At 36.6% G+C, this 27,069-nt stretch overlaps 1 protein-coding gene across 1 annotated transcript; it reads left to right on the forward strand.

Annotated features, from left to right (window-relative positions):
- The first annotated feature begins 611 nt into the window (after positions 1 to 611).
- FAM3B (FAM3 metabolism regulating signaling molecule B) lies at positions 612 to 25,727 on the forward strand. Its single transcript, XM_058185759.1, has 9 exons — positions 612 to 1,570; positions 5,230 to 5,416; positions 11,238 to 11,375; positions 13,102 to 13,225; positions 14,332 to 14,390; positions 17,274 to 17,324; positions 19,396 to 19,483; positions 21,575 to 21,707; positions 22,230 to 25,727. The coding sequence occupies exons 2-9, from the start codon at positions 5,392 to 5,394 to the stop codon at positions 22,320 to 22,322; spliced, it is 711 nt and encodes a 236-aa protein (XP_058041742.1). The 5' UTR covers positions 612 to 1,570; positions 5,230 to 5,391; the 3' UTR covers positions 22,323 to 25,727.
- Positions 25,728 to 27,069: the final 1,342 nt, after the last annotated feature.

The following is a 27,069-nucleotide window of genomic DNA, read 5'->3' on the forward strand; positions in this document are numbered from 1 at the left end:
CGCGTTGGTGGATGATCTCTGGAGGGCCAGGGATAGGGGTTATTCCTCTGCCCTGGTCCTATTAGACCTCTCAGCGGCTTTTGATACCATCGACCATGGTATCCTGCTGCGCCGGTTGGGGGGATTGGGAGTGGGAGGCACCGTTTATCGGTGGGTCTCCTCCTATCTCTCCGACCGGTCGCAGACGGTGTTGACGGGGCAGAGGTCGACCCGGCGCCTCACTTGTGGGTGCCCCGGGGTTCGATTCTCTCGCCCCTCCTGTTCAACATCTATATGAAGCCGCTGGGTGAGATCATCAGTGGCTTCGGTGTGAGGTACCAGCTGTCGCTGATGACACCCAGCTGTACTTTTCACACGGGCCACCCCAATGAAGCTATCAAGTGCTGTCCCGGTGTCTGGAGGCCGTACGGGTCTGGATGGGGAGGAACAGGCTCAAGCTCAATCCCTCCAAGACGGAGTGGCTGTGGATGCCGGCATCCCGGTACAGCCAGCTGAGTCCGCGGCTGACTGTCGGGAGCGAGTCATTGGCCCCGATGGAGAGGGTGCGCAATTTGGGCGTTCTCCTGGATGAGCGGCTGTCTTTTGAAGACCACTTGACGGGCGTCTCCAGGAGAGCTTTCCACCAGGTTCGCCTGGTGCGCCAATTGCGCCCCTTTCTAGACCGGGATGCCTTGTGCACAGTCACTCACGCCCTTGTGACGTCTCGTCTGGACTACTGCAATGCTCTCTACATGGGGCTCCCCTTGAGGGGCATCCGGAGGCTACAGTTAGTCCAGAATGCAGCGCTGGTGATTGAGGAGCCCCTCGTGGCTCCCGAGTGACACCTATCCTGCGCCGGCTGCACTGGCTACCTGTGGCCTTCCGGGTGCGCTTCAAGGTGTTGGTGAATGTCTTTAAAGCGCTCCATGGCATAGGGCCGGGATACTTACGGGACCGCCTGCTGCTACCGAATACCTCTCACCGACCCGTGCGCTCTCACAGAGAGGGGCTCCTCAGGGTGCCATCGGCGCGACAGTGTCGTCTGGCGACACCCAGGGGAAGGGCCTTCTCTGTGGGGGCTCCCGCCCTCTGGAACGAACTCCCCCCAGGACTTCGTCAACTTCCGGACCTCCGAACCTTTCGCCGCGAGCTTAAAACCTATTTATTCATCTGCGCTGGACTGGGGTAGTGTTTTAATGTGTTTTAATGGGTTTTAATGGGTTTTTAGTTCCAAATTTTAATTCTGGCCAATTTTAATAAGTTTTTTAATTGTATTTTTTAATCTGTATTTATAGTATTGTATTTTTATTTGGCTGTGAACCGCCCTGAGTCCTTCGGGAGAAGGGCGGTATACAAATGTAAATAATAAATAAATAAATAAATAAATACTTCTATTAAGCCTGTTTGCTACTAAGAGATTTGGGCTGCACTGAAATCAAAGTTCTTTTCTGCCCTCCAGTGATCATCTGAAGTTTTGCATGATTACTACAAGCCATGCAAAAGGGGGAGTTTGAAAAAAAGAAAAGAAAAACTGGCCGGTATATCTGAAATGGACAACCCAAGGGCAAAGTCGATGGATTCAGTTACAGTGGTAAGGAGAACACTGTTAAAACACATGAAAGACATGGTTAAGGGATAGGTTGTCATGGAGAAAAACTATATGCTCGCTAGGAGGTGAAAATGATATGATGGCACATAATCACATCTGGAATAGGGAACCTTTATATCAGAGGAAAATAGTCCTTTTTGTTTAAAAGGCAATACTACATGTAGAGGTAGGTAACTTTGGGAACTAGGAGCACATTCTGAATGCACATATGATGAATAGACTACATAACTACCATGAGAAATTTTCTGTTTACAGAATAGCTGCTAAAGTGGTTAAAGCCAGTCACAAGACAATGATTGTCAAAATGAGGAACCAGTCCATCAGCAGCAGCATCCATAACAGATCCTGCTCCTTTTGTCCATACATAATGACGTCAGGCACATGTATAAAAAAGGTGGACCTTATCTTATAATGGCATTGTGCTGCTTTTGACATTTTGATGAAAATGAGAATCTTCAGTGTCATTCCTATGAGACCCAAATTCTAATACTCCAAATAAACATGTTACAGACTGGGGCTTCACTTTGCAACATGTCAGGTTCTTGTTGCATGGTTTTTATTATAGGAAATATTTTTTTAAAACTGGGCAGGGGAGTGTCTGAGATCACATTTTTAAATAAATAGTTCCAACAATAAAAGGCTGCAAGTCTGAATGCACATATGATGAATAGACTACATAACTACCATGAGAAATTTTCTGTTTACAGAATAGCTGCTAAAGTGGTTAAAGCCAGTCACAAGACAGTGATTGTCAAAATGAGGAACCAGTCCATCAGCAGCAGCATCCATAACAGATCCTGCTCCTTTTGTCCATGCATAATGACATCAGGCACATGTATAAAAAGGGTGGACCTTATCTTATAATGGCATTGTGCTGCTTTTGACATTTTGATGAAAATGAGAATCTTCAGTGTCATTCCTATGAGACCCAAATTCTAATACTCCAAATAAACATGTTACAGACTGGGGCTTCACTTTGCAACATGTCAGGTTCTTGTTGCATGGTTTTTATTATAGGAAATATTTTTTTAAAACTGGGCAGGGGAGTGTCTGAGATCACATTTTTAAATAAATAGTTCCAACAATAAAAGGCTGCAAGTCTGAATGCACATATGATGAATAGACTACATAACTACCATGAGAAATTTTCTGTTTACAGAATAGCTGCTAAAGTGGTTAAAGCCAGTCACAAGACAGTGATTGTCAAAATGAGGAACCAGTCCATCAGCAGCAGCATCCATAACAGATCCTGCTCCTTTTGTCCATGCATAATGACATCAGGCACATGTATAAAAAGGGTGGACCTTATCTTATAATGGCATTGTGCTGCTTTTGACATTTTGATGAAAATGAGAATCTTCAGTGTCATTCCTATGAGACCCAAATTCTAATACTCCAAATAAACATGTTACAGACTGGGGCTTCACTTTGCAACATGTCAGGTTCTTGTTGCATGGTTTTTATTATAGGAAATATTTTTTTAAAACTGGGCAGGGGAGTGTCTGAGATCACGTTTTTAAATAAATAGTTCCAACAATAAAAGACTGCAAGTCTGAATGCACAGAGTAATTTAGAGACTAGAAAGTCTTTAGTCAAAATAGGATAATGAGTTGGGGGAAACAAGGAATCACTCCCTCCTCCACACACACACAACACACACCAATAATGGGATTATCCTTACCATAAAACAGTACGGACCCGGCTGAGCACCAAAGAATTGAGGCCTTTGAAATCTGGTGCTGGAAAAGACTCCTGTGAGTCCCTTGGGCAGCAAGGTGATCAAATCAGGCAGTTTGATCTTGACTGCTCTTAACTGCTCTTTAGAAGGCCAAATCCTGAAGATGAATCTGAAATACTTTGGCCACCTAATGAGAAGGAAGGACTCACTGGAGAAGAGCCTAATGCTGGGAACGACTGAGGGCAAAAGAAGAAGAGGACGACAGAGAATGAGGTGGCTGGACAGAGTCATGAAACAGTCGGTGTGAGTTTAAATGGTCTCCGGGAGATGGTAGAGGATAGGAAGGCCTGAAGGAACGTTGTCCATGGGGTCATGATTAACAACAACAACAAAGACAGTATATTGGTTAATGGCATAACTGAGGTGTCATATCAATGTAGTTAAGGAACTTATTTTGTTGTTGTAATATTACTGCCAAGGTAGAGGAAACAGTCCTAGGATACTTTCAGAAGCCAAAAGAGAATTCAATCCAAGAAGTATAATATTAAAAAGGCTGTCGGATATTATTTAACAATTTATTTATTTATTTATTAATCAAACTTATATACCGCACCATCTCCCGTAGGACTCAGGGCGGTTCACAGGCATATTAAAACAATATAATAAATAAACATTAAGACCCAGTTAAAACTAAATATTATCATGGCCTGATCACTAAAACAATATTTATTTAATTTAATGACTACTTTTCTGCTTTTTTTCTTTACAGAAATGGCATAATTTCTTTTTTTAAACACCTTTATTCTTTTATTGCCAAAGATAAAATAAAAAACAAAAAAATAAAAAAGACTAACAACTATCCAACACTAACAACAAAGAAAGAAAAAACGTGCACAAAAAAAAGAAAAAAAGTCTAATATTAAATATATTTACCATTAAACAAAAAAATATCCACCGTGGCTGAATGTTGAAAGATACATCAAAAATCTAATATATTCCCCTCCTCTTACATAATGGATCTACAAATAGTTATAAACTTGCCCATCTGTATTTAAAAAAAATGCTATATTATATAAACAAAATTCCTAATATGGAAATCTATTTATTTAATAATGAAATCGACCCAATATCTGTACGTGTGTGCTCACACACGCATATGCATATGTAAACAAACAGTCAACAGGTTACCCCAGAGTTAAAACTAATCTTCAAATCCCTGTTAGTCATCTGTCATTTTATTTAACATGTAGAAAATCCACAAACAACTTCCAGTTTCTTATAAACCTGTTCAATCCACTGTCTTTAATTAGAGCAGTTAATTTTGCCATCTTTGCTAATTCAATCAATTTTAAAATACTGTAGAAATGACAGGCATAATTTCATGTCCTGAAAATGGACTTAGTTTCAAATTAAGATACAATCAATACATTATGAAGGGTATAATAAATTAGCTGAGTTTTATAAAACCATTAATAATCCTGTCTTATTTTTGTGCTGTACTCTGGATTTTAAAAAATTATTTGTTAAGAGAAAAGAAAAATACATACTCCAATATCTTCAAAGAAAATGTGCAGTAGAGAAGCTGGAGAGATCATCAGCTAACTTCACATGAGTTTATACATAGCAAGTTTTTTTTTCTTAACAGGATGAAGAAAACGCTTCTAAATGTTTTCCAAGAAGCAAGCCACAAGCCAGCATCTATGCTTGTATTGTAATCTGAAGACCACAAGCCATGTCATATCAGCTGGCACTTCTTTCCAAATGATTAGACATTTCTCTTTATTTGCTAAGTTTACTTTAGAACTTGTTCTCCAGGTAGAACAGCTTGGTTGAAAATGTTTAAAAATTTCCCAGCTAGCTGATTATGCAACATTCAGGCAGTTCATTTTCCATCAATCAGACTTCCTTCTTCACCATTTTGGAGGATTGCTCACCCTTTGCTCTCTTTCTGTTATTAACTTAGGGTGTGACTAGGCAGCAGCCAGGTGCAGCAGTAATATGCTCCCAGCTTTTTCCATCCAGCTAAGAGGAAAAAAAGTAATATCCTGCAGCAGGCTGAAATTGCTACCAAGATTTGCAGCCGGCTAAAGACAATTTTGGAGAGGCCTACAAGTTTACAAAAACAATGCTAATGCGGAACAACTGCAAGAGTAAGTATTCTTTACAAACCTTTTGCCCTATGTCAAAACTTGTCTTTTTCTCTTTTTCTTGTTATTCCAATCAGCATTCCTAAGAGAGCTGACTTTGTTTTGGATTTTTTTAAATAATAGAGCTTCAGTGGGCCTTTCCCTCCATGTTTACTAATACATCAAATATATTAGATAAATATAAAATGAATTGGCGCGCAGGTGCTGGAGCAGGCACCAAACTTGTTTCTCACTTTATAGCAGCTACAGCTCAGCCAAGAACTTAGAGGCAGTCTGATCATCTCCAATTCAGAAAGGATAACCCGTCTCTAAATGTATTGTTTCTGCATGACAGAGAAACAGTTCTAATATATTCTGTGATGTATTTTGTTTATAATTATAGAACATTCCTCCTCCAAACAGATTCTCTGATTTTTATCATGGCAATTTTTGTAAGAAAGGCTTCTTACCTGTCTTGTATCTTTACTTCATACACTTGGTTTAATAACAGCAAACACAGTCCAGAGGACATACTAGTGCCTTATTTTACATTCCAAAATTTATTCAGATATCTGGTTGCTTAATACCTCCTGCTGTCAACTTCTAGTATTCCTCCACAGCAGAACAAAAAATTTTAAGCCAATGAACCCAATTTGAATAGGTCTTGGATGAGTAATACTACAGTGCAGAGTAAATTGACAATAATGGCAGCCCCTCCGTAGAGATGGGTATAATATACAATCACATTTGAGGGTGCTGAGTATATACTCTGTGGTTTGAGCATGTTAGCTGTGAATGGTAGGATCTGTAGTTTAAGGAGGGTGCTTTGTCATGAAAGATGTTGTAAAATGTTGAATGCTAAATTAATGTTGATAGGCTTAATAATACGTTTGTTTTTTAACAAAAAAATTAAAAGGAGAGTGAGCCAGCCAGAAAGGAAGGGTTTGTAATACTATATACAATTTGTCCGAAGTCTGTTACACAAAATGCAATATAATATTCTCCTGCAATATAACTTACCAAGGTTGTTGTTTTTAATGCCATGTAGAGGTCAAAGTCTAGAGTCTTACTATACTTTAAGATATTAATAAGATATTGTGCAGCCAAAATGGCTATTTTGTAGAATGACATACTTTATACACCAACGTAGATAATTTGTCATGAGGCAATAGATGAGAAATTAATTTATTCTGATTAATCTTCAGAATAAATGTTTAATTGTTGATTTTTATTTCTGCTGCAGTATACTCTCTTTAGACTGATATCAGGGATTGGTTGAACTTTAAACCTGTAGGAAGTTATCTGACTTTTTGCTGGGGATGCAGTGGCTTTTAAGGGTAGACTAGAAATGCGACCATTTTCCTCATAGGGATAATATTCAGTTTTTCTGGTTTGTTTCAAATACCCTTGCTTACTATTCTTTCTCAGTTGCTTATCTTTCTGTTGGTTTTTCATTATCATTTATTTATTTATTTATAAAATAAAAATAAAATAAATAAATTCATTATCATCTCTGTTTCTCAATCTATCCCTTGCTAGCTTGGTTTTGTTGTTGTTTTTCTTTTCTGTTTTTGCTTGCTTTCTCTTACAGTGTCTCTTATGGCTTCCCAACAACTGATGGCTGTTAAGAAGCTCTGGTGGTTTCCTTCCCCTTCATTTCAGTCAGCGTCATTCTGCCACATTCTGTTTTGGTGCTTTGCAGATTGCCAGTCTGCCATTAAAGGCAGCCAGATATCTCATCTGTTTGGTGACCAAGCCCAAAGAAATTGCCAGGAACTAAGGGTGGCAGAGGGAGGAGACTAAGTGCTTTTAGCTGCCAAAGGCAACCAACAGGAACTAGATAGAACTCAGTTCCTAATTATATCATAGTTATTGAAGCATCAGAAATTGGACATAAAACAAAACTTCTGTCAGCAGATGATGGAGAATACCATTTTAACATTGGGCAAATACAAACTGTCTGCTAGAGATGAGGCTGTACCTGACCACACTTGTAAATGGATCATAAGCTTCCTAACAGACAGGAAGCAGCAGGTGAAGCTAGGCAAAATCACACCAGATACCTGTAAAATTAGCAGAGGAGCCCCCCCAGGGCTGTGTGCGCTCTCCACTTCTCTTCTCTCTATACACCAATGACTGCATCTCAAAAGATCCCTTGTTAAAGTACTGAAATTTGCAATCATTGCAGACAAATCCAATGATTGGTCTTATTCAAGACAATGATGAATCTGCATACAGATAAGAGGTTGAACAACTAGCCTTGTGGTGCAACCAGAACAATCTTGAACTAAATGCACTCAAAGCCATAGAAATGGTGGTGGATTTTAGAAGAAAACCTCTTATACTACCACCATTTTTTCCTTACGATTTATATTGATATTGATCGTTTCCTGATTGCTTATTTGTACCCTATGACTATCATTAAGTGTTGTACCTTATGAATTTTGATGAACATATCTTTTTTTTTATGTACATGGAGAGCATATGCACCAAGACAAATTCCTTGTGTGACCAATCACACTTGGCCAATAAAAAATTCTATTCTATTCTATTCTACCACCTCTTACAATACTAGACAACACAGTATCAACAGTAGAGTCCTTCAAGTTTCTAGGTTCTATAATATCTCAAGACTTAAAATGGACACCTAACATCAAAAACATCATCAAAAAGCACAACGAAGAATGTTCTTTCTGTGCCAACTCAGAAAGCTCTAACTGCCCAAGGAGCTGCTCATTCAGTTCTACAGAGGAATTATAGAGTTTGTCATCTGCACCCCTATAACTGTCTGGTTTGACTCTGCAACCAAACAAGACAGTCACAGATTTCAACGGATAATTAGAACTGCAGAAAAAAACAATTGCTACCAACCTGCCTTCTATTGAGGATCTGTATACTGCACGAGTCAAAAAGTGGGTTGTGAAAATATCTACAGACCCCTCACATCCTGGACATAAATTGTTTCAGTTTCTACTCTCAAAACAATGCTATAGGGCACTGCACACCAGAACAACTAGACATAAGGACAATTTTTCCCCGAATGCCATCACTTTGCTAAACAACTAATTCCCACAATACCGTCAAATTATTTACTAAGACTGTATTACTATTATTATTCTCATCCTTCCTACTACCTATCTCTTCCCACTTACAATACGACTACAACCATGTTGCTTGTATCTTTACCATTCATATTGTTTTATTTGTTTCCTAGTACGACTTGATTGCTTATTAGTAACCTATGACTATCACTAATTGTTGTATCTTATGATTCTTTATGAATGTATTTTATTTTTCTTTATGTACACTGAGAGCATATGCACCAAAGACAAATTCCTTGTGTGTCCAATCACATTTGGCCAATAAAGAATTATATTCTGTTCTAAATGTTATGACACACAGCCCTGTTGTTAAGAATGGCTGCTAATCATCTTCAAGGAATAGTTGTGTAGGGAGAAGAGCAAATAAAGAGCTGAACTTTGGCTGGATTGTTCTATGTCAATCTTGGACTGGGCTTGACAACAGCTTGCACTTTCACTAACAGCTTTGTGTATGTGTGTTGATTTTTTAGGCGTTGATTTTGGTAGCGCCACTTAGTTTGATAATTTATTTTCCTGATTTAGGAAAGAATAATAAAAAAAACAAAGGGGCCATTCCATGTCAAGTAGTCTGATTTCAGAAAACTGCCCTGCTCGACCATCATGGATTTTGATGAAATGTGGCGTGAACATTCACACATGTCCCCAATGAACATTGGTAAAATGTTACGTGTGCCGATGAAATACTTGCAGAATTATACTCATTTGTGTGACCCCACACTGCAGCCTTCGACAGTATGACTCTGAGGTTCCAGCAACTTTGAGACATATCTCCAGCAATATCTTGTTGAGAGAAACAAAACTTGGCCATCTTGTACAACTTTTTGTGTTCTATTAAACAAAATAAAAACATTCTCATGAGCGATCTCCATTTAGATAATTTGGAGCAAAGTTGGCCGAAAATGTAAGGGGCGTGCATAAGAGCACAAGCATGCCTACCGTTCCTGTCCTAGTGTTTCCTTTCGTTATATCCAATTAATATAGTTATTATATACTCATGCTTATATATATGCTTATATATTATTTAGTTATTTCATGCTTATGCTTATATATGCTCTGTGACAAAATAAATAAAAGAAAAAATAAAAGAAAATATTGTGGCTTGAAAAAAAGGTTCAAGTTTGGTTTTTTATATCTCTGGAAGGAAACTTTGTAGGTTTTCAAATATAAATTTTCATTCTACTGCTTTCCAATAGTTTACAAATTGAGTGTAAAGTAGACATTTTTTATAAAAATGCCAAAAATAGGGTGCTTTTACACCCAAAAGGATCTTCTGGAAACTCTATTAAATCATTCTCATTAGAAAGAGCATGTTTCAACCACACTAAAAAAGTAGGATTGGTTTTTCATTGCTAACATATAAAGCCCTAAAAATAGGGACAAAGTTGAGGACATTGCTATGGTAATGTCACATGCATTCTATTATTGTTTCACCTTGTTTGTTTTATACAGACATCATTACTACTATTATATTGCGTTGGTGCACGGTGACATTGTCACTACCAGTTCAGGTACTTGAACCAGCAACCCTATCGCCATAGAGGGCACACCCGAAAGCTGTGCAATACCAGCCACGGATGGGTTTCTTGGTTCAGGATCCTGAGCCTGTAGTTTGGTTTCTTCCTCAAGGTTCCAAAGCCTTATGTGGGTATCTGTCCAGTTCCCAAGACAGCAATTGGGCAGCTTATCCTAGGTTCCCAAGCCTAAAGTTGGTATCTTATATGGTTCCCAAGCCGAAGTCCGTACTGTTCGTACGAACTGCCAAATTCCAATGATCACTTATTTATTACTGAATTTATGTGCCACGTTCTTTAGCATCACTTCTGGGAATTTATACTGTTGACCTCACAATGTAATTGACGGCACTGGAAGCATGCAAATAAGATGTGGTTCTGGAACCTAACAAACATCTTGTCTTTCAGGCCAATAAAATGAATGAGCAGGGCCTTGTGGATGCATAAATGTTACCAATGCATCATTTTGTTTGATCAAAATTTCTACATTGTCTACCCACATTTTTTGTCATAAATGGAGTGATGAATGAAATGAAATCCGTGATGGTCAAGCAGGGACCCCTAGGCCACTTGACATGGAATGATCCAAAGAGCTTCATGATTCACACATTTATTATAGTATAAGCTTTGTTGATCCTCTGCTTTATTCCTTGTTGTGATTGGTCTCAAAAATATGAATAATTTAATGCTTCACACCTAACTGACCTTAAAATTATTGACTACAGTCACAGCCCTGTTTGATGTTAAGTCTGTTTTAACTGAGAAGATACCAACTCCACCTGCTCAATTCCTAGACTTTATACCAGCTGCTTGGAAATGTTTGTTTTAAAAGGCCTTATTAACAATGGGCATTTTCTCTTTTTATTAACTAAAACTAACATTCTAAGTATTTTATTCAGGAGCAAGAGTGCAACTCTATACATAAAAGTACATTATGCTGAATTTTTTGGACTTGGTCTAGATTCACATATTCACTGAAGAAAAAGAAAATGAATACATATCTAATCGGGTTGCTTGCACCCTACATACAGCTATGTTAAATTAAGCTGCATCAGTTAAACAATATATGTTAATTTAAGTTATTTTATGCATTCTCTGCTTATGAATTAGCATACTAATAATAATTTACTGAGTTAGTTACATATCATTCAATATATTCATGCATCAATTCATTGCCATTTTTCTTCTTGCCTTATTTGGATTTTTTAAAACTGTTTTGTTCTATTTTTTCAGATTTTATGAAATTTGGAGGTTTTATCTTTGCATCTGTCTGCGCTTGGTATTTGGGGACAGTATTGGCATATCTCATACCTCAAGATCCATTAGCATCAACATTTGATCAGCTGCTTCCAGAAAAGCCAAAATTTTCCAGTAAGTGATCACATTTCCAACATATATGTTTAAGATGCACTCAGTTTTCATTTTTGTATCTGCCAAAAAATGACTGCATTCTTTTATGCTACCTCAGATTTGAATGGCTGGACTATGAATTATGTAGGTTCATTGTCTCCTTTGGTTTCTGATATCTTTCAGCATTGTCTGCCCACATATGCAATTCATGTTTAGTTAAAGCAAGCAGATGTATTGACATAGCCTTACCCACCTTTGCTACACTTGATTGGCTGCATCTTCTCAAGGACAAGACGCAGCAGGAAAGTACATATTTGCAGATGTTGCATCTTAACAACACTATATAATTTATATTCTTGCTGATTTTTGATCTGCCAGGTAGCACTTTGTTTTGCTAAAGAGGAACTTATACTTCTTAGTAAACCCAGCTTGTAAGGTTAATATTGACCCAAATCCAAACAGTGAAAAATCAAGACAGCTGAAACAGTGTGGTTAAAAGTCCAATTTTGCACTGCAGCCATCTGGATTTTTGCAGTTGGGTTACAGCGTGAACATTTAGGAAAAAATAGTAAATTGCAGTTGGGAGGAATACATTGTTTTCCTGTGAAGATAAAAAGATAAACTAAGGAAATAAATATCATTGTTGGTATCCAAAAAGTAAAATTGAAAAATTATTTTTAAAAATGCCAATAGACAAATATAAACATTAACTGTTGAGAAGATAGAGATTGATCAGCTGAAAATGTTCAAGAAAAATAAAATAAAATAAAAGCTTGTGGCACACCATCAAATAGCAATGTTAGGTATTTGAAATTAAAACTGTGAATAACAAGACCATTTCTCAGAGAAAATTATATTCTTCATAATACAGTCTGAGACGGAAATAAAAGATTCCTAACTTGTACCGATAAATAAGAATATAAGACCATGAGACTTTCCATTACACAAAAAACATGGATTAAGAATCTTGGTTAAGATACTGAAATAAAATCTCTTTGAAGCAAAGATTGGCTTCATTTTGAGAGACTATGTGCCCTGATATCTGTACCAGCTCTTGGAGATTACTTAGCTAGACTTTCTTCTACATGATCTGTTCCCAACTTAGCTCCACAGGTGTTTTAACAGTGTATCACTCACACTATAACCAAACCCATTCACTTTGATTTTTCCCAATCTTTCCTTGCATCACAGACTTATTGAGCTAGTCCTTCATTTAATGTATCCAAAATATGATACATTATGAATTAGATACAAATTTCCATCCTGTTGAAAATTGTGTTGTTTTCCAAATTTTCTACGTAGCACAGTTTGGTTTAAACCTCCACTGGTCTTTATTCTGCTACTTGCTGTATTTCTGTAAATATATTTCCATCATTTCCTACAGTCTTCCAAGATGTAGGATCTTCCAATGATGATCCAATTTCATCTTCTGTTACCAGAGGTTCCCTAATATATGACATCTCTACTTTATTTACGTTTTTTTTAAATGTCTATTTCTTCTTTATGTTTAGAATCAATGTGATTTTTTTTTTACTGTTCAATCACTGGTGTATTAAGTTCTAGTTGTTATATTGCACCAGTAAAAATGTAATGCCAAGATCTTGACCAATGAGGCTTTTCAAAAAGATCTACAATAATGAAAATAAAATATTGCTCAAACAAATTAATCTCCTGTTTATACCGTATCTGTTAAGCTTCAATTGCAAATGTGTGGCCTCCAAGATTACTTCTCTGTTCTCTATTATAGTGCCAGCCCCCAAAAGACAGAAATGTGACCACTGGTCTCCGTGTTTGGCTGGAAATTATGCTTATCGGGTGCTCAGTGGAGGTGGGAAGGAGAAATTTCCCAAAATCTGTTTTGAAGATAAATTGTAAGTATTTAAGGCCATGTTGACATTCCAAATAACTAAGATACTTTGACAGTTAGTAGCTATTCTCACTATAAATTCTGGAAGATAAAATACCAGCTCTTTAGAAAGGAGGAGATCAATACGATATACAGTAGAATTAGAGAAATAGGAAAAATTATGGGATGAAAAATTACAAATTGACAATTTGTAGAACTTATACAAAATGTGGAAAAACCCAAGGAACATACTACCACATGTGGTGGACATGCACAGCAGCAAAAGAATACTGGATAAGAATTAGAAAGTGGTTAGAGGAAATAACTAAGCAATGAATAGAGCCAAAGCCAGAGCTATTCCTATTAGGCATACTTACAGAAAATTATGACAAAAAAACTCAATATCTCATTCTATGTGTAATAACTGTGGCCAGAGGAAAATGTGATAAATAAAGTGTTAGAGTGCGCCAAAATGGATAAATTAATAATGGAAATAAAAGATAGAGGAGAAACTGAATATTATCTGATATGGAATTTATTATATGACTGGTTAGACAACAGATGCAAAGATCAGGAAATCAACCAAAAAAGCGGATTCAGTATTAATAGTAGGATAAGATGTGATATAAAATGTAAATAGTCAAAAGAAGAAAAATCTTAGAGTAACAACTTTGTATTGTATATAAATGTACATAAATGAATATATTAGTATATTAGTACTGTATATATAAAGGAACCACATGCATGTAATAACATAAAGGGAAAAATGTATTTATACTGGATATATACTGATATTGAAGAATTGCAAAGATGATGAAAATTGTGACATAAAATGGAAAAAAATCTGCTTAATAAAAATCAATTAAAAAGAAAAAGAAAGGAGGAGATCGGAGGTAGAGCTTTATGATTCCTATACCAATGATTACTAAACCATAGCTTTAAAAATTTATGAGAATTTAATCTAGACAAGCCTTTCAGAGCAAAATCTTTCTTTAAATTCATGTGATTCTGAAGCTTCCATCACTCTATTAAAATAATTATTTAAAATATGAAGTCACACAACAATTAACTTGCTGTCATTGATAATATAGGAAAAGGCCTATTGATACTGCATATTTATTTCAATTTCAGACTCATAAGTGAACAAGAAGGAAATGCTGGAAGAGGAATAAATATTGCAATTGTAGACTGTAAGTAAAAACCTATAACCTAGGAACTATAACCAAACTCATGCAAGCTGTCATTAGCACATGTTTTCTTCACTTCCCAAACTTCCAACTTTCTAAAGATGTGAGTTGTGCAAAGGAATTTCAGAAAGAAGAGAAATATATTTCATTGACAGATACCATTAAATAAACATCTATATGTTTCTTTCTTTAAAAAAAAATGCTAGAGCTTCTAGGGTAGGTATGGTGATTTGATGACGGTTCTGTAAAAGCAGAGCCAAAGATTACAGCACAAACCAAGAAACCAGTGAATAGATCAGTTCCTTGGAACTTTCTGGATAGAGAACGGGAGATCATCCACATGTGATCTGGTTCCGTACGAAGAGACTGTAGGACAAGAATTTTCTGTGGATTTGAGTGATTTGGGAGACAACAGGACCTCCCAAACTGTGACAGAGACTTTTAAAAGACACTAAATTTGCAAACTTCTCTTTGTAATCTCTTTCAGAAGTTGCTCCTTAATCACTTCTAAGGTATTATAGGCTTTTTGGAATGACAAGTTTGAAAACATTGAGTGAGTCTGTCTTTAATCATGAGGGAAAGAAAGCTTCAATTATAAACTTGAGAATTTAAAGAATCTGAAATAAACAGCAAAAAAAAGAGATTTTGATCTTAGAAATGGGCTAAAGGTTCATGTAAAATTGGAATATTGAAACAATTTTACTTCGGAATTAATTATAAAGTACAAACAGCTTCTTGTGGGAAACAGATTATGTTTTGGTTTTTACAAGTCACAGCATAGATAAATAGTTTCGTGGTTTTAAGAACAGGACGCTATAGGAAACTAAGGATTTTAGGTAGAGGAAAGATATACAAACCTATAAATTAATGCAAAACATTATAACAATAAAAATAGTGATAGAAACTTTTGAAGAATGGAATGAGAAAATGGTAGCCGTGATAGCAACAAAGTCAGTAATAATGTCTGCTTCTATGGATAGACTTTGTCCAAAAGATGTTACTGAAGAAATGTCAGTTAAAGAATAATCTTTTTCTGATAAGATAGAGATTGTATTAAAAGAGGATTCACAACTGACATGCCAAGACAATGATTTATAAAAAGGTAGTTCATTAGATCTATAAAAAATACCGGCTGAGGTTTTAAATTTAAAAAGAAAATACAAATGACGCACCAAGAGAATGACCTGGACATTTTTTTTTCTACTGGATTTACAAAAAAGGCTTGTTAAAGCTTGGAAGAACATTTTGCAATGAGATAAAGAAGAAATGAAGGAGAAATCAAATCCTATGACAATATTAGAATGAACCAAATATTAAGCCTGTTAGAAGTAAAAGCAAGAATAAAAAGTTGTTGTATTTGATCAAGATTAAAATAAAGATACTGTGGTAGAATGTAGTCTGATTCCCAGGAGGAAGGGGCTGCATTGAAGAAGGCACAAAACAAAACAAAACAGCAAAGTATAGATAATTTGGTCAGGAGAAAGAGAGTTAAGATGGCTCCTCCCCAGCTGGTGGACATGTGATAAAGCAAAGAAATTTTGGAGTAAGATTCATATTATAATACAGTAAATTCTTAAAATGAAAATAAAAACGAAACCAGAAACTTTTCTTTTGGGTTTAATGGAAAAAGAGCAAGACTATTATATACACAAAAATAGAAGGACACTTCAATTCCCACTATGGATGAATGGCTACAGAAGCTAATGGAGTTGGCAGAAAGGGCTTAAATTGACTGTTTTAGTTAAAAGAATGGAGACCGCTTCTGAAGTTTGTGCTTGAAGTGGGGAAAAAATGAAACTTTGATTTTGGGTTTTACTGGTTTTAGATTGATAAGTTTTTATAGAAATGCCTAGTTTTTATTATTATGGAAAAACAAAAAGTTGTGGTTTGATGTTAATGCTTTTTTTATTATTATTATAACAGAGGAAGTTAGAAGTCAATGTTTCTTCTTTTCTTTTCCCCAGTTTCTCTTCACTTTTCTCTCCCCCTTCATCCCCTCACTGCATCTTGCTATTTACTTTTGTATTTTGTATTTTATCATATAACCTAATAAAAATAAACTAAAATAAGTCTCCTTCCTAGCAATCCTCTGAGTATATCTGTAGTAATGCAAACAGTTGTTTTAGTTTGGCACAAGTTCTGTCTATAGGTGAGGAGTTCAGAAGTAATTCTATGTGTCTTTCTTGGTTGTTGAGGCCTGACAGATATCTGCTCTATAATACAGAGATCCATATAAAAATAAGGGAGACTAGGGAAAGGGAACATATGACAAAAGATATATCATAGCGCAAACTCTACCCCTTATATACTGAACTAAGTTGTGACATTATGAAATACAGTAAGTACAAAAAGATGAATAGGTCATTGTAACAGCATGAGGCATATTTTTTTCATTTTATGTGCTTGTCAGTTCTGTGATTTTGTGTGTTTTGTGTATTGGGATGATGTTTGAGCAGATTGCCTGATTCTAAAAACGTTATTATAAATTGTTTTATTTATGTTGCATGGTTTTTAGACATATACAATTTAAAACCTTTTTTTCTGGTGATTGCACTACTTATTGTGAGCTGCCCTTAAAGGTTTGTTCATCAAAGGACTTATATTTTATAAATAATAACAGTGCCAAGTGTATTCTAGTCAGACTATATGTATCAGTTGAATTTTTTCATTGTTAGAGCCAAGTGGAAGATGAACAAAATCAATACTTTGCGAACATAGGAATTGAACAACTTCTTATTAAGGCTTTCTACAAGCTCATAAAAAGAAACTAAATATTTGGTTTTTAGCTTTTTGAACGTAACATTAAAATAGTTTTCTATTCTATGTATTTCTCACCAGTTTTATATATATATATATATATAAACATACACATATTGTTTCTTTTAGATAAGACTGGAAAAGTTGCTGCTACAAATTATTTTGACATGTGGGAAGGAGGTAAGAAGCTTAGCTCATGTTTAGCATCAGCTTATGAGTCAAGTATCTCTGTAATGATACATGTAACATGTATTACATCTGCAGTGCAATGCAACCATGCACTTTTGGTCATGATCATGGATATTTGATTTGGAGTGTTTCCTGACCATATAATTATATAACTAACCTGCCTCATTTATGGGACATCATCATTATCATCATTTACTTGTAAACTGTTTTTTCTATATAGAAAAGAGATTAGTAGATTCCCACTTGCTCCTCTCCCAGGGTCAGGAAATCTACCGATTGCTTCTCTGGCCTCATTACTGAGGCAAAGTAGAACAGATGATTGGGGCGAGCAAATTTTCCTGGCATTATTTTCCTAAGTGTACTTTCAGTGCTAATGTCATTTCCATTAAAGAGCTCTGAGGGGGAAAAGAGAAGGGTACTTGCCATTCATTTCTGTATATTTGAATAGGAGCCCATGTTCAAATAAATCCCAGAACGGAGCTCACTAAGCAGTGGAAATCAAGTCCACACAAGTTTTTTCCCCATACTATAAAAATAAGTGATGGGGGAGGGGGTGTGATCAGGTACGATTGTTTCCTACAATACAGTTGTAAAGCTTGCCAGAGTTCAAGTATTCTAAGTTGGAAATAAATTGATTTCAAAACCCAGTTTGTAAACATGTTGATGGTAAATATGCCAGCCGTTGTCCACATGCTAGTTGGGCTGTCTATTTGTGAAAAAGACATGAGAATTATTTTATGATAATACAGCACAACTAGCTATTAAAATATTATGGTCACTTTTAATAGAGCACATCAGGATTATTTGCTACCAGGCAGATATCAGTCTCAAAACGTTGAAAGAGAGAGAAGTAAAGAATAGGAAGAACAGAATACTGCAATAATTTTGAGCAGACTGTTTAAACTATTCTAAATTTTCTGGTAGTTGTTTGGATATTTAACTAAAATTCTATTTTAGAAAGTGTTTTCTCTGTTTCTCCTTTGCCTTCAGTGGAAAAGAATTGAATGAAATGTTCTTATTTTTTCATGGAATGGAATCTCCCTATCAATGTTATTATTATTTTAAATTACACACAGCTTTCCGTTGTGTACAACAGGAGTAGGGAATGTTTTGGTGGCCAGGGGTGTCCACGGGTGGTGGGAATTCAAGGGATATTATGCCATGATCAAAACCTCTGCCTTCATTATGTGTGCAAACATGATAAATAGAGCAAGGATTCAATTCTGCCCATCATCTTCAATTTTTATTCTCTGGAGACACCCATGTGGCCAAAGGCCACATTTATCATTTTGGGTTAATTGAATATTTCAAAGTGAGGTGGAACAGTATGACACACATAGACATGGCTGAGGGCCTGAGAAACATCAGGTTTTACGTGGGTTTTAAAACTGTAAGATGCCTATTTTATGGTTTAGAGTACAATACAAAGTTGATGTATTTGGCAGCTCACAACAGGGGGTTCTTAAGGGAAAACTTGATCTGCTGAGGTAGTTCCTATTCAATGTTCTTGCCTAGCCTTTTAAAATAATATCAATATTTTTAATGTTATTGCGTTTTAATATTGTTATTTTATTGTTTTGTATATGCTGCCCAGAATCACATTCTCTGAGATAGGTGACCATATAAAATGATTTATAAATAAATAATAAATTAATGTAAGTGTTTTTGGGGAGGAAAGGGAGGAGCAGTGACAAAAAACAGATTGTGATATCCCATCACAAATTTGTGAGTCATGGAATTAGGTCCAACATTGGGGTGTAGATAGAAAAAGCTTGGGGCTACATTAAGCTATAATTACACATCTTTTGTCTTTTTTTGTTATTGTTGTTTGTACTGAAAATATATGAAAACAAGGCCTCTCACCCATCCATGATTTAGAGAATCTCCAAATTATCTGGAACAGGACTATGTGCAAAAGAAAGGAGATTGCTCTCCCATCTGTGGAAATTGAAATGTGATGTTTTGGATCTCACTTCTCAGAAAGAAATATTATTGAGGCTTTGATAGCAAAATGTTTCATTTATAATGCATTTCTCTAAGGGTTTTGCTTCCCCACCAACAGAATTCTCTAGACCAATGACTGATTTTATTAGCAAAGCTCCACAGAAATCTCTAATCTTTATGGTGACTCATGATGATGGAAGTACAAAGTAAGTAAACAGATTCTGTTCAGTCTTACAAACTTACAAATAGGCAAAAATTATCAATTTATGATCAGTTTTACTCTCCAGTTTTGCCAAATATGCATTGCTATGGATTTTCTGTCTTAATTATGATAGAAGCTTGTTTCTAACGCAATTAGGTCAGTGGTGAAATCCAAAAATTTTCCCTATCGGTTCTTTGGGCATGGCTTGGTGGACGTGGCTTGATGGTCATGTGACTGGGTGGGTGTGGCTTGGTGATAATATGCCTGGTTTGGTGGGCATGGCCAACTCAATGTCACTCCCAGCCAGTCACATGACCCTCCCCAGCCACACCTGCCCAGGTTTTGTGGCTCCCGGTGCTTTCTGAGGGAAATGGGTCCTATAACTGGGTAGGCATGGCCAACTTGATTGGTCTCACCCTTAGGAAATTTCTCCTTAGTTCAATTCCCAATAAAGTACCACAAAAAAATAACACTGTTCCAATATTTAGAATAGAATAGAATAACAGAGCTGGAAAGGACTTTGGAGGTCTTCTAGTCCAACCCCCTGCTTAGGCAGGAAACCCTACACCACTTCAGATAAATGGTTGTCCAATCTCTTCTTAAAAACTTCCAGTGTTGGAGCATTTACAACTTCTGGAGGCAAGTTGTTCCACTGATTAATTGTTTTGTCAGGAAATTTAAAAGGCTCCTACAAAAATGAGGGAGTCAATCTATTTTCCAAAGCACCAAAAGGCACAACAAGAAACAATGGATGGAAACTAACAAAAGAGAGAAGTAACCTAGGACTAAGGAGAGATTTCCTAAGGGTGAGACCAATCAACCAATGGAATAGCTTGCCTTCAGAAGTTGTGGGTGCTCCATCACTAGAGGCTTTCAAAAAGAGTGAAGTATACCCCAAAAGGACAGTGCCAGGAACCACTAAAACAATGCAGAAAACTTAAAATAGCCATTCCCCTTTTTAAAAAAAGTCAACCCCCAAAGCAAATGCAGCAGCTGAGAGGGAAACTAAGAGCAGCTGCTCAGGCTAATTGAAAACCTGGGTGTGCTGGCAAAAGCCATTAACCCTTCCAACTCTATTATTCTATGTTCTCTATGTTCTAAATTGGGTGCTTTAAAGCAGAAGCAATACTACTGGCAGGACCACACATACATTAAATTCAGGGCCTGTATGATCAAGCTGCATCATTGTCCCCTCCTGTATCTTTTTGCCCAGGAAGAAACAAGAAGTAGCCATCACTGTAGCAGCTATGAGAGAGAGAGAGAGAGAGAGAGAGAGAGAGAGAGAGAGAGAGAGAGAGAGAAAACCTCTCCTGCATTTTATTTTTAACTGGTTCTCCAATTGCCTAAGCAATTTATTAATGGTTCGAGCGAACTGGTGAGAATTGGCTGAATTTTACCTGTGAATTAGATAATCTTTTAAATGCTGCCTTTTTCTCCGAAGCTATTGCTTCAAATGGGATATCTAAGACTTCCCATTTTTAAATAGTACTGATATTATATGGTAAATTCCACAAAGATGTTTACTAATACATATACTAAATCTCCATTCACTACAAGGTTACTAACTGCAGTATTTTAATTGGGCAATGTTATTAATAATGTTATTTCATTATGTAAAAGATGTTAATATTCCAAATTATTTCTTGTATATTTTTGTTGTATCCTTTATAATTTTTCTCATTTTTACAAGTTTAAAGGAAGGAGTTAAAAGAGTGAAGAACTTGAACTTCGTGATTTCATATTTCTTGAATCTGAAAGTCTCCTGTAGATCTGATGCTGGATTATAGATTCTAATATTTGATCAGGGTTTTCAAGCCAGGTTTCCTCCATACTTGTTGATACCAAAACACTAACAATTTTCAACTATAATGGCCACATCTGGAGGGAGTCAGTTTTGAGAAAATTATCCTACAACTTCTTTCTGGTCCTAGATAATCAGAAGGTGGCAAAGTTGGCTGAGGAACTCTGGGAGTTGAAGTTCACAAGTCTTAAAAGAGCCAAGTTTGCAGACCTCTGCAATAGGTCATAATAGCGGCTGATTTTCCTTTTGAATCACAAAAGGACCACATTCAGGTTATTCTCTTATTTCTTCCAGGTTAAAAGAGGACAGTAAGAAAGCAATAGCAGAATTGGGAAGTAAGGAAATATGGAATTTGAAGTTTAGGTCAGGCTGGGTGTTTTTAGCTGCAAAAGGTTTTAAATTACCAGAAAATATACAAAAGGAAAAGGTAAGAATTGTTTAAACTAATAACCCCCAAATAAGAGTACAATCCTGTGATTTTTGCATGTGATAGATGAGCCAGTAATATGAAAAGTTGATTTTTAATCTGTGTCTGTTTCCTTAACTGCCACTGAGTTTTAGATCAGGCTATAAGACAGAATGATAAACTCCCAGCAACTCTGAAATTATTCCATCCAACACTTAGGCCCTGTTAACAAGTGTTCTCTTTTTTCCTCTATGGCTGGGATTAATAATTATTCCTTAGAAAAACAGGAATGGGTTCTTGTTTTGTTTTGAACAACGCAGTAATTGAAAAATCTGTGTGGAAAAACCTGTCCTATGCTGAGATTCTATCTCACCAAAAACAGTTAATGTGGGGAATTGATTTAATATATTTGTCAGAAAGATACATTTTGTGCTATGTTTTAAAGCCATTCTGCATCCTTTGTTTAGCAAATAACAGAAATATTTTCTTTCTTAATGTAAAGCCATATATTGAATTACAATTTGTATGTATCTTTTTAAACAGATAATTCATTCTGACAATAGTAAGAATCGATACAGTGGATGGCCAGCTGAAATCCAGATTGAAGGCTGTATTCCAAGAAACCTAACAAGCTGAATTCTAATGTTTGCAAAATAGCCCACTGCATATTTATTTATATGGAACTATTTGCCCCCAAAAGCTGGTTGTCAAAAGCTGTGGACAAAAAAAAATTTCTGGATAAAATCAATTTGAAATGCTGGATTCAATTGCAGAATTGATTTTTATCGTGAATAGTAAATAATTATAGATGTGTCCCCTTTCCTCACACCTGCTTTATCTTCTCCTTTCATGATGTTGGGTTGCAACACCCATCATTTCCAGCCACCACAAAAGAGCTAGAATTTTGGAAATTATGATCTTAGTCATTTGACACTCACCAGGCTTGAAAAAGATGAAAAAGAAAAGTATTTTCCTATTGATGTTTTATGTTGTCTCTTAGAAAAGCAATGTGTTGAAAGCAAAGAAGTGCCCTGCAAATGTGCATTTGTAAATTTGCTGTCTCTGTGTGTACATGCCAGAAAGCTCACTAGCACTAAAAGGGCCCATCCATGCACCCAGTTTAAGTGCCTCTAGTTTGTGAGATGGCATAAAAGTGCCCATGTCATTTGCCCTGTCCCAAATACCAGATCTCTACTTTACCATAAAACAAGATGAGGGGGTGGTACTTTCTTGACAGCTTTCCTGTGGTGCAAAGAAAAATGATAGATGGAATTCCCAATGGTGGGGAAAATATTCACTAATTGCTGTCCCAGTATAAGCAGCTTTGGGGACGGAGGTCATTTTTAACAAATCATTAGACCTCTGGGTTTAGCCATCTGGCAGAACTTGATCTGCAGGGTAAGTGGAGTCTTTTTTGCCTTTCCTGATTTACCCCCAAATCATTACTAGTTTCATTGATGAGGTGATGAAGCATTTCATCCCATCCAACAAACTACCTTTCTCTCTCTTGGTTTGTTGCTAAAATTCTTTGCTCTCCTGGTTTTCTTCCAGGAAAAGGAAAAGAAAGGCTGTGTCTTTTTCTCCCTGTCTTGCTTTTTCTCTCACTGTTTGGACTCTGTCTCACTCCTTCTCTTGCTCATTTGCTCTTTTGCTTGTTCTATTTCTCACTATCTCTGTTACTCTGTCTAAAAACAGCTGATAGCTGGCCTGCTGATAAATAGTGACAGGTGGACTCCCCCCACCCTTTGTTTTTTTTGCTTGACTTCCCCGCTGCTGCCTAACCTTAATGCAGTAAAAATGGTAGCCCTGGCCAATTTGAAAAATATTGGACTTGCATTATTCCAAATTCATGTAAATAGCATTTTTAAAGGAATAATTTAACAACTTTTGCCAAGGGAATCCCCACTTACTCTTTTGAAAATTTCAGAGGCAGTTGCCAGGGCAGAAAAGAATGGATTTGTTTACTGCAGCATTAAGCAGGTAGGAGGAGCTGGGCAGATTCCAGCCCTGACTATGTCAACATCATGGTTGCTGCTGAAGCACCCTCAGTCATGGTAACAAGGATTGGGTAGGGAGAAGATGGAAAACATCACATCACATTAAATGAATATGCAGTGAAGAGACCTCAGTGATGAAGTAGAAATGAGACACGGATGAATCATAAGGTATAATAAGCAATAAATAACCTTAAGTAATGGTTACTGAAACATATTTAAGCATTTAAGTGATATGGATGTGCCATGTCAATTTAGCAACAAATCAACAATGAAGCTAGTTTGAAAATCACTTTTTTAAAAAATCACTTTCTGTTTTAGTGCCCTATTCTCATGCCTAGTTATAAGAACCTTTCATGACCTCACAGTATGCTACAATATTTAATATATGCATTGCTTTAGATATGGTAAGGAGTGGTGCAGTGGCCTAGTGGTGGAGCTGTCGCCTCACAATCAGGAGACTATGAGTAGAGGTAGATATTTCTCTCTCTGGGCACAGTGAGAATATATTTGCTGCGAACTCCGCATTGGTGACAGGAAGGGCATCCGGCCAGTAAACACTCAACTCCATTCAGTTGCCCCAACTCCACCCCAATGGAAGGGATTATGGGGGTCATTAAAAGACAAAAATATTGCTTTAGATATGGTAAGAACAATAAACTATTCATATTTAAATTCTATTTTGTCATACATTTACTTGTGACTACCATATACAATTGATGCTAACAGTAGTCAGAGAAGTGGCAGAATGACCTCAGGATCTTATGGTATTATTCAGCTTGGTGGGATTTTGGACATGAATCCCTAGGCCAGTAGACTTTGGCTCCACAGCAGAAATAATTGCATTAGTCATAAATGGGTTGTAGGAGTGACAAAACAATTCATTTAAATGGGTTTTAGACTGCTAAATCAGAATAAATTTGATTGCAGTTACTTCTCCCTTTATGCCAACTCTTGCCGGAATTTCTTTAAATATATGTAGTCCTCACTTAATAACTGCAACTGGAACCAGCAACTCCTTCAATATACTACACTGTTATTAAGTGAAACATCACAAGACCACAGCAGATTTACTAAGTAAATTTAGCTGCAGTTGTTAAGCAAAACACAATAGATTGTTAAGCACAATGTATGATCACAATTTTCAAATCATTGCCAGCTTCCCAATTGATTTTTCTCGCATGCAGCTATCAGTGAAGCTTACAAATCTTGTGACCAGGTGAATATGCCGACGCAGCAGCCATCATAAATGGATGCTGATTGTAAAGTGCTCATACGGTGGGATACTGTGATACTGTGGTTTGAGGATCTACTTTTTCATTTCTGTCATAACTTTGGTCTCTGGATGAGCAGTTGGTAATCAAGAATTGTCATCTGTCAGAAATGACGTAGGGTCTCCTGCCTGGGCGGGGGGTTGGACTAGATGACCTACAAGGTCTCTTCCAACTCTGTTAATCTGGCAACTATCTGTAATGACTGTGCATCTGCAAATTAGGCTGGATAGAGATCTGCTCTTACCCACAATAATGCCAAAATCATTGTAATAAAAGTGCATTACTGATATGGGGCTACGCCCACTTTTCAATTGAAGGAGAAAAGACCACGAAGGATTGGAGAAACAAGAATTATTTATTTAATTATCTGCGCAAATAGGTACAGACTTCCACTCACGTGGAAAAGAAAGACTGGATACCAGGCACCGCCCAGGCATATTCTTTTATAGTATTTGGTACAGAAAGTAGCAAACAGGAAAACACGAGGTGATACGTAATTGGTTTACAGTTAACTTGACCATATATGGCATTATCATACACCTTTCAAGACATGAGCCATCTTCTAACACGTGTCGCTAGTTGCTTTCCTTACCCTATTCTTACCCAGTATGTTCCAGGGGTTAAGACATAAACAGTTACAGTATGTAGAAATAGTTCTTTCAGGTTGCAACATAATTCTTCTGTCAAGCTAGATGCTTTCTGCTTTCCCACACACAGTAATGTTCCATAATTGATACAGAGTTATATGATTATAAAGACTACCAAGAGTATATCTTTTGGGGGTCAAGAGTATATCTTTTGGGGGTCCCTCTACATTACAATGTCACAACAAAAGTTCCACCTTTTTTGAATTTTCATTGTAACATTGTATGAAAGTATCACTGAGGTAAAATTTTCAGCATATGTTGATACATTTTATTATGTTTGTGGTCCGTACCTAATCCATAGGACGATGTTTGGCACATGTCTAGAATAAGGTGAGTGCTCTCAGCAAAATAAATCTTTTTCAAACAGTAGGTAAACAAAGAAAAGGCAAGCAAAAAGTTGATTGGATAGGATAAAAGTTTGCATAAGAAAACAGTTACATGTAGTCAAACATGTTACATATTTGCATCTCATAATATTGTACATGTTCATTAAAATGAGGTCTGACATCAGAAGGGGTGTAAATTGTAAGGGGAAAAAGTTATTTGGAGTTTATGAAAGAGTTTAACCAGGCCCCAATTTGTACTAATAAACTTTTTCTTATCTCGAGATAGTCTCCAGCCAGTTTATCTTTTCAGTTTAGGAATGTTAAAAGCTGTTCCTACATTCTAGTCAGTAATGAGCCCGAACAACATTTTAAAAGAGAGAAAACAAGTAAAATTAAAATATAAAGTAACTATGTTAGTTAACAAGTTACAAAATCCATGTCATGTGCCCCTCAATCTGATGTTAAAAGGATTAATGTTTTGGAGCAGGATCATATGGGAAGACAAGTACAAAGCTATGTTATAGGTGGACAATTAGGACTGTTCAGTGGAACATCTTGCGTGGCTCAGTGGCTAAGACACTGAGCTTGTTGATCGGCAGTTTGGTGGTTCGAATCCCTAGTACAGGTCTCCTGTGTGACCAGGAGGTTGGACTAGATGACCTCCAAGGTCCCGTCCAACTCTATTACTCTCCTATTCTGATTGCAACTCTGAAAAGCCAGCTTTACTCGGATAAAGAATCATTAAATCTGCAGGGTCGTTCTTGAAAAGTTGGAGAGCCAATCTTCTTGTGCCATATCCATCATTGGACATTGGCAATCCTATTTTTATCAACAGCCGCAGAAAAAATGCCTTAGATTTTGAAGTCATGATTATCATCTTCTGCCTTGGAGCATGTTTGCCTACAATCTTTCCTTGGAGGATTAAGTGAAGTATGCTGTTTTTTTCTGGGTGTTGCATCACATGTCTTTCTTTCACTTTTTTATGGTTTGATGATTTCCCTTGGCTTTCCCAGGTTGCTTATCACCTCCTCATTTCTGATTTTGTCAACCCAATTTATACATAACAGCCGTCTGTAAATCCACATTTCAAATGCTTCTAGTTTCTTCAAGAGACTAGAAGATGGACTACTGGAGAGAGCCTA

This window comes from Ahaetulla prasina, chromosome 5, assembly GCF_028640845.1.
Source record: "Ahaetulla prasina isolate Xishuangbanna chromosome 5, ASM2864084v1, whole genome shotgun sequence".
Classification (NCBI taxonomy): Eukaryota; Metazoa; Chordata; class Lepidosauria; order Squamata; family Colubridae; genus Ahaetulla; species Ahaetulla prasina.